This window comes from Micrasema longulum, unplaced genomic scaffold, assembly GCF_059751315.1.
Source record: "Micrasema longulum isolate JH-2025_06_02 unplaced genomic scaffold, ASM5975131v1 h1tg000582l, whole genome shotgun sequence".
NCBI lineage: Eukaryota > Metazoa > Arthropoda > Insecta > Trichoptera > Brachycentridae > Micrasema > Micrasema longulum.
Window position 1 is genome coordinate 188,792 of NW_028277778.1, and position 15,081 is coordinate 203,872.

A 15,081-nucleotide genomic window follows, 5' to 3' on the forward strand; every position below is an offset into this window, starting at 1 on the left:
TAAAGCACTGACATGATTTTTCGTCAATAATTTAACCACGTACCTATTCATATTTAAGTGATTTTACACAAAATATATTCATTTATTACTTATCAGTAATCGAATTATTTATCGCATTATTCTTTCACTGTCATTCGGAGAAACTAGAAATAAGCTAACCGTGCTGTATTCAAAACATTTTTTTCTAGGTGTTCTTCCATATAAAATCAAACTCTGTACGGAAGTGTTTGAACACAAAATGTCAGTTGCTATTGTTAAGTCAACCGTGATATTTTTAAGCCCAACTTTTCCCGACTTTTATCGGTATAAAAACAAAAATTCCTCAGTGATAAGTCGCAGCGACGTGAAATTTAGACCCACAACACTTGAAATTTCTAGACAAACCGCATTATCTTTAAGTCGAATATTTCTCAGCCTGAAATTTAAAAAAATTCTAAAACCATGAATTTTGGGATCAGCGTGCTATAATTTAATTCGCAGTAAATAATATATAAGCGGTATTGTTATAAGCCAATCTGCCTCACCTTTGCTCGAGCAATTATAATTTTATGTAAAATGTTAAAAAATTAAGTTTTATTATCCCACCAGTTCGAACAGGGTTTTTTTATTTCTATGTTTCTCCCTATTAAAGTGACAAGTTAAGTTTCTAACAAATTCCGTTTTAAATAATTGAATGAAATATGTGTAATGATAGTAATGCACACAGCACAGGTACACCAAAGTAGACTTAGATGGCCCCATCTGGCTGGGAATTGTACAAGGTAGTAAAGTGATTCAAAAATATAGATACCTGACAAGTAATTAGCGAAACGTCCCGAACGAATAACGCGTCAGTTACTTGGGAAACTATCAGATATTGAATCCTGGCAATACCAGATATGCGATTCTGAACGCTCTCTAGAGAGTTCAGAATCGCACTGCTGGGTGAAGCTTTAGCTCTTTAGAGAAAAAGAAAGCAAATATATCATGGGTATACTGGCAAAAAACTTTAACTCTCAACTCAAATCCCTGTTTTAAAAATTCAAGCATTAAAGTTTTGTTCCAATTTTACTATTTTACATCTTATTTAAATATAGTAAGACCTGTATCGCTAATTAAAAAACATGTTTTTATTTTTTTCATTTCTTAATTTTATATTAAGTTATTTAAAGCTTTTAGCCTGAATAAAATACCCGGTATACGACTTAACCTTAAATTTATTTTTAAAACTACAGATATATGAAATTTAATATGACTTAGTGTATTTTGCCAGTTTGTAGAGCGTTAAAAACTTTGAAAAACTGCATCATTAAGTCAAATTCGCATGTTTTCGAGTTAACGTTTTTTATTAACATATTACAACAGAGATAAAGAACATTTAAGATAGGGTAATATAGAAGTCTAGGCATCTACAGGGCTTATGACCTGTCAATGGTTGGTTTAAGTGGCCACTTTACACACTGTGTAACATTCACCATTCTGCCTATATTTGAACATCTCTATTCCTTCAATTCTTTCACGTTTTTTGCTAGTACACCCATGATATGTAAGTTGGGATTTTTTTGAGATTGGGTAGTAAATAGGACAAAAATTAAGAAATTATTATTTGGCTATTAAACACTTTTATTGATAACTTAAATTAATTTCAAATTATTTTTCTTAATTTATTTACATACATTACAATAATGATGTTATAGTTAACAAATTAATCCAAAATGAACTTGTGAAAATATTATATTAAGTTTTATTCTGATGACTTTATAATTTAAAAAAACACATGTAAAAATATATTATTATTTATGTTTATGTTACATACTCGCCTCATAAACTAAAAATTATCAAGGGCTTAACTGAATTCAAATTGAAATAAAAAATATTTATCTATCTACTACCTTAATTAATAATTGTACCTTTTTAGCGTATTTAAATACATACATCGTTAAAAAATAAAAATATATATTTTACAATATAAATTTTATCTCTTCATATTCTTTTGAATAGCAACTCAAAACTTTATTTTAATTATCAGTCTATAACCATGTTACATGTATAAATTTAGAATTACATACCTTTACTTATTTCATAACATTTTGTTAGCATAATATAAATACAATCCCACACCGAGTAAAGAGATCGTCTCTTTTTTGGTGTGGTTTATTTGCATTTTTTTTGTTTGTAAAATGTTTTAAATAAATATATGTGTATATGATCTATAGGTACTATATTAATTTCTGTGAACATGTGTCAGTTTAAGCACATTCAGTTTACTGTTTAGTTTTAACTAATTAACTTTTTGCAATGAAAAGGTTATATATATGCACGTAGTGAACGGTATATGTAGAAGCAGCTACTGAAAAAATAAAGAAGATGTAAATGCATCTCCAAAATTTGGCAGGACAATAATAACCGACCTTAGCACGCGGGATTAATAGGTATCTGTGATATTTTTTTGAACCCGGGGCGATATAATAATACGTAATAATAATATAATGGTGAACAATCAAGCAGTTATACATATTTCCGACACTGTGATAACTTGCCTAATTAATAATGAGAACACTATGAACAACTACTATAAAAGCAGTTCAGATAGCTCCATTACCGATTATGTATTGTATTATTCAACGTGTAATAAATACACATCGAAGCGTAACATCACTTTCTTCTGTCATCTCCAACTGGAGCTCCCTATATCGAAAATAAATTTTAAAAAACCTACAAATTCATGTATTACTTGATAATAGTCAAATCAAAAAAATAAATAACCCATTATAATGTGAATAGGCTATTCAAAACCCTTTTACATAAAGCCAACTACACCATCAAAAAGAAGCAGAAAAACAATTTTAAGAGCAAATGAAGGTGTTATTTGACTAACAATTTTACTGGTGTTCAAAACAGATATCTCTGCTTTTTCTTTTTGTTTTTGTCACATAACACCTATATCACTAACGTCTTTAATTGTAACTATTTACCAACCAAAGCAACCAAAATCACACAATCAGAATTAAATAACGCTGAAATTTTAAAAATCCCTCATAAATACTACATAGAAATATTCCTAAACTAAATACTTCAAATAACATTTTAAGCATTTTGAAAACCTGGAATAAAAAAAAAACAATGTATTTTGTCCCCCCGGTAAGATACATATAAACTCTACAACATTAACAAAAGACAAACATAATAATATTGGGAAATTAAAAATGGAATGTTTATATATTACATAAAATAAATAAAAAACTATTTTCTTATACAGGTACGTACCAAAATAATATATATTTTAATACATTATGACAAGGGTCGTCACAACCTGGTCCATACCGCCCACTATTGGGTGGTAAAGACTTCCCCGGTGGGCGATTTTACCCCAAAAATTTGCTTCACAATTTTTGTTTTTCGGCATAGCTTCACCAATGGACTAAACACATTTTGATCGGATTAACTTTGGCTATGGAGAGTGACCTGTGGACACAGCTGACTTTGACAGTAACTTTTTCAATTTATTTATAAAAAAAGATATTACACCGGAAGAAATCGAAAGATTTAGTTGCTATGTCAGCAAACTTAAAATTTATATGAAAATAAGATTTGAAGACATTTTTAATTTAAAGATATATAATTGGATGATAAATCCTTTCACCTCAAATTTGGATGAGGTTGATTTAATTTATCAAGAAGAGTTGCTGGAACTAAAATATGACGAGAGCAAAAATATTTTCAACATTTCCGGAAGCCAAAAACTATGGCAAAATAAAAATTGTCTGGTTTGTATCCAATGAAATAAATTTTAATACCCTTTCCCACATCTTATCTTGTTGAATCAGGTTTCAGTGTGGTGAATAACATCATGACAAAACAAAGAAATCGTCTGAAAATCACTGAAAGAGGAGATGTTCCTTTGTTTTTAACGAAAATTGAACCAGACATAAAATATTTAGTCACACAGCATCAGGCTCAAGGTTCTCATTAGTTATTGAATTTGATTATTAAAATTTCTTTATTTTTTTCAATATATGTATACGCACTCTTTTTTTGTTGCAATAAAATATTGGTTATAAAAACTTGCTTTTTCAAATCTTCGAAATTCCTTCTAGAAATTTTTTCACCAATATTCATTCAAATATATTCGGTGGGCGGTTGGGAAATTTCAAGCATGAAAAATAAACAAAAGTGGGCGATAGGCATAAAAAGGTTGACGACCATTATAAATCAAGTTAGTAAGCGAAACGTAATCTGCATCGTAAGATTTAATTATCATAATTACACAACACATTATTTATAACATCCTCTTTCCTCAAATGCCGCTCTTTCCGAAATGAATTTTATCAATTACGTGTAAAATATCATCAGCATTTATATAAAATATTTACCATCAAGTTGATTAATGAAAAATATAACGATAATATAAAATCAGACATATCAAAAATATAGTTTTTTGTTCTCAATAAAATAATGCATATCAAAAAATATTTAACCTTAAATTAGTCAGAAGCAAATATATGTATCAAAATACACTGAAACTACAAGTCCGCACAGAAAAGTATTTCACAATTAGATATTTTTAAAACCGCATTTTCATGAAACAAACTCAACATAAAATCTCAATTGATAAACTATTCATGTAATATTATTTTATTTTATTGCTTATTTTTATTTTGTTGGCACCACAACAGGCCTCGAGGCCCAATTACAGTGGTGAATTACAGCACAGGCTTGAAACAAAACACATTTAATTTTTTTATTCTCACCGGGAGTCGAACCCAGAAACTTCCGTGTGCGAGTCGAGTGTCTTAACCGCTACACCACATAGGCCGCCATAATATATTTAGAGGATGATAATATATTTGAAAAGTGAATACCAAAGGAATAATTAAAAACATTTTTAGTGAAAATGGAAAATCAAGCGACGGATTCCTTTTCTTCGACCGGTTTAATGGTGGCAGGTAAATTCTTGGGAACATAATACATGGAATCTATGAAATATTTGGTTATATCACTGACTAGGGAACGGTCCGGGAGACTTTGAGCTACTCCATAAATTGCCATCTGAAAATAAAACAATAATTATCAGATAATGTAACTAAAAATCGAGACATAATTTATAATTAACTCGGGATATACTATTTTTATGCTTAAAATTATTTAGCTTTGAAGTAAGAAAAAGTAATGTCTGGTTACAGATTATTCCAACCTTTCCTTCCACTGGTTTACTAGGATTCTTCATAATGAGAGCGGTCTCTCTCTTAACATCCCGTATAAACGCATCAGCTATACCATCCTCAGTGTGCAGAAGGGTTACACAAAGGTGGAATCTGGAATGCATACAATTATAATAATACATAATCCCTAATAGCGCATATGGAACAGTAAGAGTACGGGTATCTTAATCATTTATAACAATACATGAGGATTAAATGCTAGTTAAGGAAAATTATAAATTATTAAAGTCGACTTTGCCGGGAATCGAGTCTGGAACCCAATAAACAGCAACAAAATGCGTAAACTATTTTGATCATTATTTTATCAAAAAATATTAATGTATTTTATTACCATTTTTAATTAAATGTCTGTATTATCATGTGTTGATTTTAAATTATTGATATTTTTCAATTAAATTCATTTTGGTGCTAATATATTTTTTGCACAATACAAATATTTTTAAAACATATAGAAATACTTAAAGTTAAAATAAAACTTTATTTTTTATACCACTTAACAACCGGTTTCTGAGCAACTACGTGCTCCTCAATCGAGGAATAATTTGCAAATTAATATAAATCTAATACATAAGGAGGTTAAACCGTTGAAACCGGTGGGTAGTCAAATAAATAATAAATGGTTAAAAACAAAGTATGTAATTTATTTAAATTTAATTATATAATGAATAACCACAAAGTAAGTGCTTGAAATATATATATATATTATAAATTATTTGAATAATACATACTAATTAACTCGACATAAAAACATACGATATTTTAATTAAAAGAAAAGAAATACTACCCAGAAGGATATTGAAGAGTGTTGAGGTTCCAACCAAGCTTGTGGAGTTCCCCAGAGAGGAGAAGAATATCGAAGTCGCAGGAGCCGACAGCGATGACTGAAGTTGCTGGAGTACCGAAAATAAATATACCCGGAATCTCCCGTAAGCTAAAAAGCACACATTTTCATCTATAATAACACCACAGATATGAACAGAATCGATACTGAAAGAGCGTTTTAAAATAACTAATACTTGTGTTCTATGTATCTGGTTGTCTGTATTATAGCCTTAGTCATCTCTACGTAACGGTTGAAACCAAAATAGCACAGGGTCGCCCAACAAGCCGCTATCACTCCACCCGCTCGAGACCCTGAGAGAGAAAGAATATACGGAGTTTAATGTTGAGGATTGTAAGTTCAGCTGCGCACTATGGCAAACGGATGATGTCTGTTACCATTAACAGTGGGTGAGCCGTATACGCCTCCGGGCCAATCTGTGGTAACAGTATACTGGTAGTGGCGGTAACTTTCTTCCCGGTACAGAATCACAGAGGTGCCTTTGGGGGAGAATCCATACTGTAATCATAAGACCATTCGTTTTTTTTAATTGTACATAAATACTTTGCCGTTCATTGGTGGGCTTAGATATTTCCAAGTGGAGATTTCTTCTATAAAATTGAACAAAAATTACAAATAAAAATATAATGCAAATATGAAGGTACTCATAAAGATATTATTTGATAAAAGACATCAATATGAAAGAGAAAAAAGAGAAGAAGGAAGGAACACGTGTTTTAAGAAATCATTTTCAGTTTACATCGATCCAATTTATTTCATTCCCAAGGTACTACATATTATATTATGTACTCGTTAACACTATTGATGCATTTTTCAATTTAATTTATATTTTTACATTTATTTATAAAGTTTTAAATTGTTTAAATAAATAATAAATTAAAATACATATGAATAAATTGAAAAACTTTTACTATTTTTGTATACATTAATTTAAAACCCCTTCTAACCAGAGAAACTTGTTCCAGGGAGGACTGTACAGCGTTTTTTTTAATTTATTTTTTTATTTTGTTTTCACATATTTCACATGTCGTAGATAGATATACCTTGTGTGTGTCGGCAGATATACTGGTGACACCTCGAAGTCGGAAGTCGAAAGTCGGCAGATCGTAACCAGCTGCCTTCATGAAGGCGATGAGGAACCCCCCGAGACACGCGTCTACGTGGACAGGTACTCCGTAGCGCTCTCCCAGTCTAGCTATCTCGGGAATATCATCCATCGTACCGTAAGGAAAGTTCGGGACAGAACCGACCAACTGAAAGGAATTACAATAGTTTATAAGTAACAAGAGAAAAATGATCAATTAATTCTTACCTTTATTTTATTCAGATATAATATAAATTTAATTTTATAATTAAAGCGAACATATGAAAACCCCACAAGCGTAACCTGTGTTTGGATATACTGACTGAATAATTTTATAAGTTGCACGAACATACATATTATATGATTATAAAATAATAAAACAAAAAAATAATTTTAATAGCATTAAAAATATAAACACTTTTACTTGTAGATAAAACAAGTCTATACAAGTAAGTTAATTTTTATTTTTAGTGAATTCATATTGTGAAAATTTTTAGATTTTACATAAACTAATCATTTTAAGTCAACTCGAAACTGGTAGTATGTATGTTAGTTGCAAACATAAAAAATGTAAATAAGTCAAATATTTCTATTTCTTTGATTTCTATAAAAAAATCATTCTTAATTTGAAAATTAATATTCACCATAGTATGTATCGGTGGAAAAGCTGATATTTTTATTATTTAATTATATTCAATTTTCAATAAATCTAACAACAACACCAACGGTTACTTTGCCGCATTTCGTTCATACTCTTTTCAGACGTTTCGGATCACATAACAGTGCCCATCGTCACAGGGTTGATGTAATTTGTGCGAGGATTTTTGTAACCTGTACTTAGGATTCGTACCATTTTGTAGTCGGCCCCTAAATACAGTCTAACAGTTTCACAGTCTAAGTTTTTCTTGTATTCATTAATCACTACTAAGTGGTACTAGGGTGATTTTAATTGCATCCCATCACCGTTTATACCATCAGCATGTTAATAACTCTCAATCAACTATAAAAAAATAATTGTTATAATTGCCATGGCGCAGTTGGTTAGACGACTAACTGTGAAGCTGGTGTCACGGGTTCGATTTTCGCAAGTTGCAAGAAGGAAATCCAAGAAAGATCTTTTTCTCAATTGGTCTGAGTGTTGTGGTGTATTTTCCATGACTTCCTTCCACATCCTCTTTTTCCCACCTGCTGAAAAGCCTCTAAAATAGCGGCTTAGCGGGTTCTTCCTTTAAATAAAAAATAAAATAATGCTTTAAGGACTAAAAAGTCTTATGCACTTACCATACAAGTGGAGGAGTTGATGGCTTTCCGCATGGCCTTCAGGTCCACAGTGCGAGTGGTGGCGTCCACAGATATGGAGCGGATCCTGATATTAAAGTACTTAGCGGACTTGTCGAAGGCGGGATGTGCGGTGACGGGTATAATCATCTCCGGCCTCCTCACCCCTCGATCCACAGCTCGGTCCCGGTACGCCTTGCACGCCATCATTATAGACTCCGTGCCACCAGTTGTCATCTGCAACCAAACGCCTCACATATAGGGCAGGGTGACTAAACCTATTGAGAGTTAAATTGCAAGGTAATATATCTGTGTCTGGGCAAATTAAGAATACAGTCCTGAATGTGAAATCGAACCGGACGAGTGTTTTCCAATCAATGGCTGCTCTGAAGCAGAGAGGCAAAAATCCTGAATGAGGAAATAAGTCCGCCTCGTAGTGTAGTGGTTGGCGCATTTTCCGACCATGCTTTAGGTCCCGGATTTGATTCCTGGGAAAGTCGAAATGAAAAAATTATTTAAACGTGGTCCTACACTGCAATATTTCATGTTCCTGGACTGGTGCCTGAAGAGTAAGGCTGATCACCTTACCTTCATGTAAGAGATTACCTATCTATATATGTTGCATTTAGTGTATTAATGCAGTGCCCGATGCACCATCAGGTGCGGACAAGGGTATGATGATGATGAAAATATTTTCGCAATGTTTATATTTACCTATTTATTTATTATTTCAATGCCTATAGCCTTAACAAAGCATAAAACACTTGTGTATATAAATAAAATTAAACAACATTACAACAATACAAGACAATCACAATACATTTAGCATACAAGACAAAATAACAGAAGTACGAACAAAACAAGATTTTCAGCCAAAACCGAAACCGAATTTTGGTTTCTGTTCTGGTTTCGGCCAAAACTAAAACCATTGAAATAAGTTAAAAGTCACTTCAAAATGCTAAAAATAAGCCATTTGTATTGTTAAATCTTACGAGTTCATTAAAATAAATGTTAAATAAAATACACAATGAAATAAAAAGCATAAATGTAATGAGTAAATTTGTTTATTTTTAGCGCTTTAAGGTTTGTTGTTATGTTATACAAATAACTTACATGTAACAGTTATTCGATGTACGCTCTAAGAACTTTAACTTATCAACTATAAAGGAATTACAAAAATATAAATATGAAAGATCTTAGAACTACTAACTATAGTCAACAAATCACAAAATCAGTCAAGTTTTTATGGCAATAATATAACTAATTTGAATGGACAACAATCCAATATCTGTAATTCTGCTTATTTCTTATAATTGAATAGTAATGTGAAAGCCATAACAAACTAAAGACCGCAGGTCACGCGGTCACCGGCCATAAGATGCACTCGAGTACCGCAGGTTTTGGCCGAGCCGAAGTTTCAGACAATTTTTGGCCGAAACCGAAACATCGGTCGATCACTAAACAGAAGACAAAAAATAAAACATTTTGGAATGATAATATTTTTTATTATATGAGACTCCATATTTCGATAAAATCTTTAAAGGGTATTGAAAAAGAAACTGTCAAGTTAATTTTTTTAAATAGAAAATCTATTGAATTTTATTTCATTTAAATTATTTATTGACAATTCTTGATGGAATTCCATTGTAATGATGTAATAACGTATATTTACATATAAGTTTTTAATTTAAAAATACTTGGTACACTTCCACTTATTTATTTGACCAATTAGCGCTTTCACCCTCTAATGGGCATCTTCAGACTAAATAATACTGATAACTTTTGAATAAAATTTCTTTAAGAATCAATCAAAATACATAATTATGTGTAATATTTTACCGTTCCGCAAGCTTCAGTTCCCCCGTTGAACAAGTTGACGGCCATGCTAACCACCTCGGCCTCCATCTTGTTGACACCTGGAAAGATGTCGCAGTGGAGGGGATTGGTGTAGGCGGCGAGGCCGTACACCGCGGATGTTACCTTGCGCACCCCACTGTCCTGGCAGTACACGGCCCCTGACACTCGGCCGTTGCTCCAGTCGAACATCCCTATGACCATATATAATCAACATCACAACAAACACTCACATCTGTATGGGTGGTTTACATAGTCATACTATCGAGAAAAAATGTTTTTATTGAAGAACTATTAATAATAAGTAAAGTATATTACCAAGATTGAGATGTTTTTTGACCTCCTCCATGAGCTCCTGTTCTCCCATTCCTAGCAGCGGCAGAGTAGCCACCGAGGGTACTCCGCATATTCTCTCCTCTACATCTGTCAGGAATCCAACGCGAATCGGTGACAACTCTCGCTCTATCTTTCTACGAACGGACGGAATCTTACGCATCAACCTGAAGAATGCTTTCTTAGATCTGCTTGTAATATCTGAAAAAGGTTTATATATTAAACTTTGGATTTAAAGCTTTCAAAGAAAGTTATTAAAGAAACGATAACGATATTCTTGTTCATAGAGAGAAAGGAAAGGGTAGAAATCATCAGTATCACTTGGAAAAATACAATGTAGGTGTGTAGGTTCGTAATGCGTTATATATATATATATTCATAACATTTCACATATTTAACTTAACTACCTGCCGAACTGCTTATTTGCAGTTCATGGGTAGGAACATTTATATTTATTACTTATACCGTTTTTAACCTATTTGTATTAATTAAAGGAACTTAGTATTGTGTGACTCTCATTAGTTATTCATTTTATCGTACATAATATTAATTTGCGCTGTCACAAAGACGATTAAATACTGATTACGTCACTGCTTTGTATAAAAAGTTTTCAATCGTTTTTGCCTTAAGTAGTAGCTGCAAATGAATGGTTAAGAAAATAAAATCAATGACAACATGATTATATAACGCAAACTATAACACATCTTGAGTACTAAAAAGTATTAAAAGATTACAAAAAACGTAATGAAAGGTTTTTCTAGAACCCACCTTCTCCATTGAAAATGAACTCGTAAATCCAAACTGTAGCGAGGACAGCAGTGGCCGTAATGGAAGCAATCTGCCACGGCTCTTTATTAAGGAAGAGACTATTCACACCATTCTTCGTTGACTTGAGGGTCTCGGATAGCACCTCCATACTAACTACACAACTGGTGGCTGCCGACTGCTGGCTTAAGCACAGATTATGTTAGTAGAACACATTTCGGGGGTTTAGGAATACAGGGGGATCACTACAAAAATATGTATAGAGAGTTGAGCTTAGTTTCAGTAATCCCATTATTATATTTCGGGGTTTAGGATCATAAGAATGTAACTACAAAACTATGGTTTTATGATAAACGCAAATATAGATTTTGAATTCTACGAAACTCGAAAGAAAAGAAAATATGATTATGGCATTATTGAAACTGAGCTTACCTCACAATCTCATTTTTTTCCAAATAATAAAAAAAGGAGAAATGAAAATGAGCATTATTATTGAAAATCAAATATTTTAAAACATGTTCTAGCTAACCTCGCGCAAATGCGTACATAGGTACAAATTATTATGCATTCATGATTATGGATACATTACCAATTAATTACATAAAATCGTGTATAACCTAAATACAAAACAAGGAATATTATAAGCTTGGGTAATAGTGCATTATTAATAATTACGCAATAACGATTATCTTTTTATATCAGTTTCAAAGGTTAAACCAGAATACATACCGGATGCTGACTTTTTATAAATTGGAAATGGACTGATTTGTCTCCCAGTAATATTGTAATATAAATCATCAAGAATACAAAGTTAGTTTGATAGGTTTATTTTTCCTTGTTCTATAATTTACTATCATATGATTTCATTTTAATAATTGATTTATTTAACGAACAAATATGCCTTTATATTATTATTTTTCAACGTCGATCAATCATTTTTAATACACTGATTAAACAAAAGATAATTACATTTTAACGTAACTTAAAACCATTTTAATCGTACCTTTATTCAAGTTGAATGCGAAAATTCGCTTTACATTAGGTTTATATTATTTATTGGATATAAACTAATAAAACGAAACATAGACGTAGAACCTTTCAATAAGCAGAATTACATATCATACATGAAATAAAGTTCTTGAGATTTGAAATGTCATCGAAGCTGTCAAATCAGCTCGGGGCTGCGTTTAAAAAAAAAAATATATATATATAACAATGGACTGTTCGCGATCACTTTTAATGGACTTGCACTCGATGCCATTTTACTAAAAATATACCACACGATCAATGATCAATGAATCAATCAAAACCAACTATTTCTTTTTTGCATTTACATATAGCACCTTCAAAACGAAAAAAACTTAACTCAAAAAACTTTAAAATTAGTTCAGTTTAGATCAAAAACGACTTCGATGAACATTATTCATCTTTGTGCATTTAAAAAAATCAACATTTGGGTAGAAGTAGGACCATACCGTGACATTGGTCTTTTAACGGTCGGTAACTCAGAAAGTTTAGGTTCCGTGTCAGTACGGAAGCGACGCTATTAGTGTTGTGTTTATATTACTTTGTGAAAGATGCAACGCTGACAAACATATAATGACCGAAAGCTGGTTAAGTCGATTTTATTCCGATACAAATGGCAACTTTACTTTATTTTTTAAATATTCAAATGACCAATTGAGCTTTGTGATTGTTTCGTTCCAACTTACCGATAATCTTAGTGACTCATTAAGTTTATGTCATTTCGTTAATAAATATAAACATTTGTTTGGTGACCTGATCTGACCTAATAACATTTATTTCATTTTTTTATTTATCAAAGTGCATTTGTTTGTTTTTTTTTTTTAATCTAATAATAATTCATGAAATAAATGTCTTGTTTTAATTTGTAAAAAAAAAATATTTCGCTTTTTTTTTCATTGATTCGTAGCTGAATGCTTTTGGTATGATTTTTAACTCAAAATTTGGTGCTCACTTCGTAAAATACGAAACAATACGAAGATGTTTCAACAATACAAATTACATTATTTTTTTGTAGTTTCCCAAAAAGTTTTTATTTAGTTGAGTCGTTTTCGTCCTAAAGGTGCGATATGATGAAAAATTACACTGATCGACAATAATTTTGAAACATGTACTATTATCGCCGATAATACATTTTTGCAACACTAATAAAAATGTTTTATTTTTTTAATAATTCAGTGTATTAGTATTAAATAAAATACATGATACATATAAATATTTACAACTGAATATCTTTTTTTTTTAATTTTTCGTGGAGCTGATTATTTGTGATAGTTACTGAATTCACATTTTGAGAAGTTTATAATATGTTTATATTTTATACCGCATGCGATGCACGTGTATGTGTATATTTTATAAAAAAACGTGGTTTAGATTTCCATCCTTAAGCTGACGTTCGCGCATAGCAGAGTTCCAGACGTGGATTCTGAACAAGTGAGAACCACGGCAACAGTGCCCAATGCGCATTCATATGTAAGATGTCTCAAACTTTTACAGAATAGATTTGAAAAGCCAATGCAAGAGTCCTTAACTTGGCTTGGGAGGAGGCTATCCAATATTCTTGCCATCCTTCGTCATAACGAGGAGATCTCCTAGTGGTAGTAAATTACCATAGGCATGATCTCCGGAATGAACCGCCTCTTTCATTTAATGGAATACCACAATGACCAGGGATTCATGACATTACAATGTTTTTATTGGGTGCCTCTTATAACAAAATAAGAAATCGAATTTCCACGCAAAACCTCGTCGTTGGGATAAAAGGATAGGGCGGATTTGATATTTTATATTTGAGTACTCAGGAAATCTGACAAGATAAGAAACGTGCTATATTGTGAGCTTAAAGCATACTTGACAGCTTTTTGGATTACAATACATTCCGCTGAAAATACAGAAGCATTATTGTGTAATTTATATATTCTTTAAAATTCATTGTCTTCTCAATATATAGCCGCACCCGTGTGTTTTGGCAAATACAAACTATATAGATTATATTTGTTAACGTTACAGTGCCTCGCAACCGTGTAAATAGTACTTTAAACTTTTCTCGAAAATAAATATATAACCCTCACAATATAAAATATTTTTAAAAGTTATGAACTGCACTTCGGGTATAAAGTTGGAGATCAGGATAAAATTTATGAGAGATATGAGTGGTTCAAAAGCAAAATGAACCAAGTCCACTCTGAGTAGTTTTGAGTGAACTAGGTTTAAACATATTTTAGTATTTTTAATTCTGGAAGGATATAATAATTGGTATCACTGTTGTAATGTACGCGTTACCACGTGTTTTGCTGGTTCTTAACCCGTGTCTGCCACAGTCAGGTTTCCCGGCGTAAACGAGAATCCCCCTCCTAGACAGATTCAAAGACAAAGTCGGAAGGTAGGGGCACAACTGCGCTGACCGCAAGTCAACCTCAATAGCCCTGAAAAGGACTTTCGACCTGGTCCAAGTGGTGTAGAGAGGCAAAGGCAGTCAGTTGGCAGAGCGAAGTGCAAGAGGGCGAACAGGGCGGAAAACTTAATGAAACACGACTGAACTGCTCAGAGTTAGGAGCTCAACTGATTTATTCCTTAAAATTACACACATAATAAAGCGTTGCGCGTCGGACTCCGTGAGTCGGCCGTTCCACCCACGCTGGCTGGCTTGAAGTGGTGGAGGTGGCTTATCCCTATCACTCGCCACATGCCGGCGGCCACGG

The 15,081-nt window shown here is 32.3% G+C and overlaps 1 protein-coding gene across 4 annotated transcripts; it reads right to left on the minus strand.

Moving 5' to 3' along the window:
• Positions 1-4,211: 4,211 nt before the first annotated feature.
• Sply (Sphingosine-1-phosphate lyase) lies at positions 4,212-12,912 on the minus strand. Of its 4 annotated transcripts, none has more exons than XM_088228428.1 (11): positions 12,832-12,912; positions 11,360-11,534; positions 10,577-10,792; positions 10,244-10,452; positions 8,408-8,641; positions 7,086-7,295; positions 6,420-6,540; positions 6,218-6,335; positions 5,986-6,132; positions 5,174-5,294; positions 4,212-5,028 (listed from the first exon to the last, which is right to left on the minus strand). In XM_088228428.1, the coding sequence occupies exons 2-11, from the start codon at positions 11,505-11,507 to the stop codon at positions 4,882-4,884; spliced, it is 1,671 nt and encodes a 556-aa protein (XP_088084554.1). In that variant the 5' UTR covers positions 11,508-11,534; positions 12,832-12,912; the 3' UTR covers positions 4,212-4,881. The 4 variants fall into 4 exon arrangements, with proteins under 4 accessions (XP_088084554.1, XP_088084551.1, XP_088084552.1 ...); XM_088228425.1 differs by having other exon boundaries at positions 11,360-11,537; positions 12,360-12,863; XM_088228426.1 differs by lacking the exon at positions 12,832-12,912 and adding an exon at positions 12,360-12,520 and having other exon boundaries at positions 11,360-11,541.
• Positions 12,913-15,081: the final 2,169 nt, after the last annotated feature.

Coding starts and splice junctions, on each gene's coding strand:
- Sply (XM_088228428.1), bottom strand. CDS start 11,507: ATGGAGGTGCTATCCGAGACCCTCAAGTCAACGAAGAATGGTGTGAAT. Junction 7,296..8,407: donor TCAACTCCTCCACTTGTATG/GTAAGTGCATAA, acceptor AATTCCTTTCAG/TTGGTCGGTTCTGTCCCGAA. Junction 6,541..7,085: donor TATCTGCCGACACACACAAG/GTATATCTATCT, acceptor TTATGATTACAG/TATGGATTCTCCCCCAAAGG.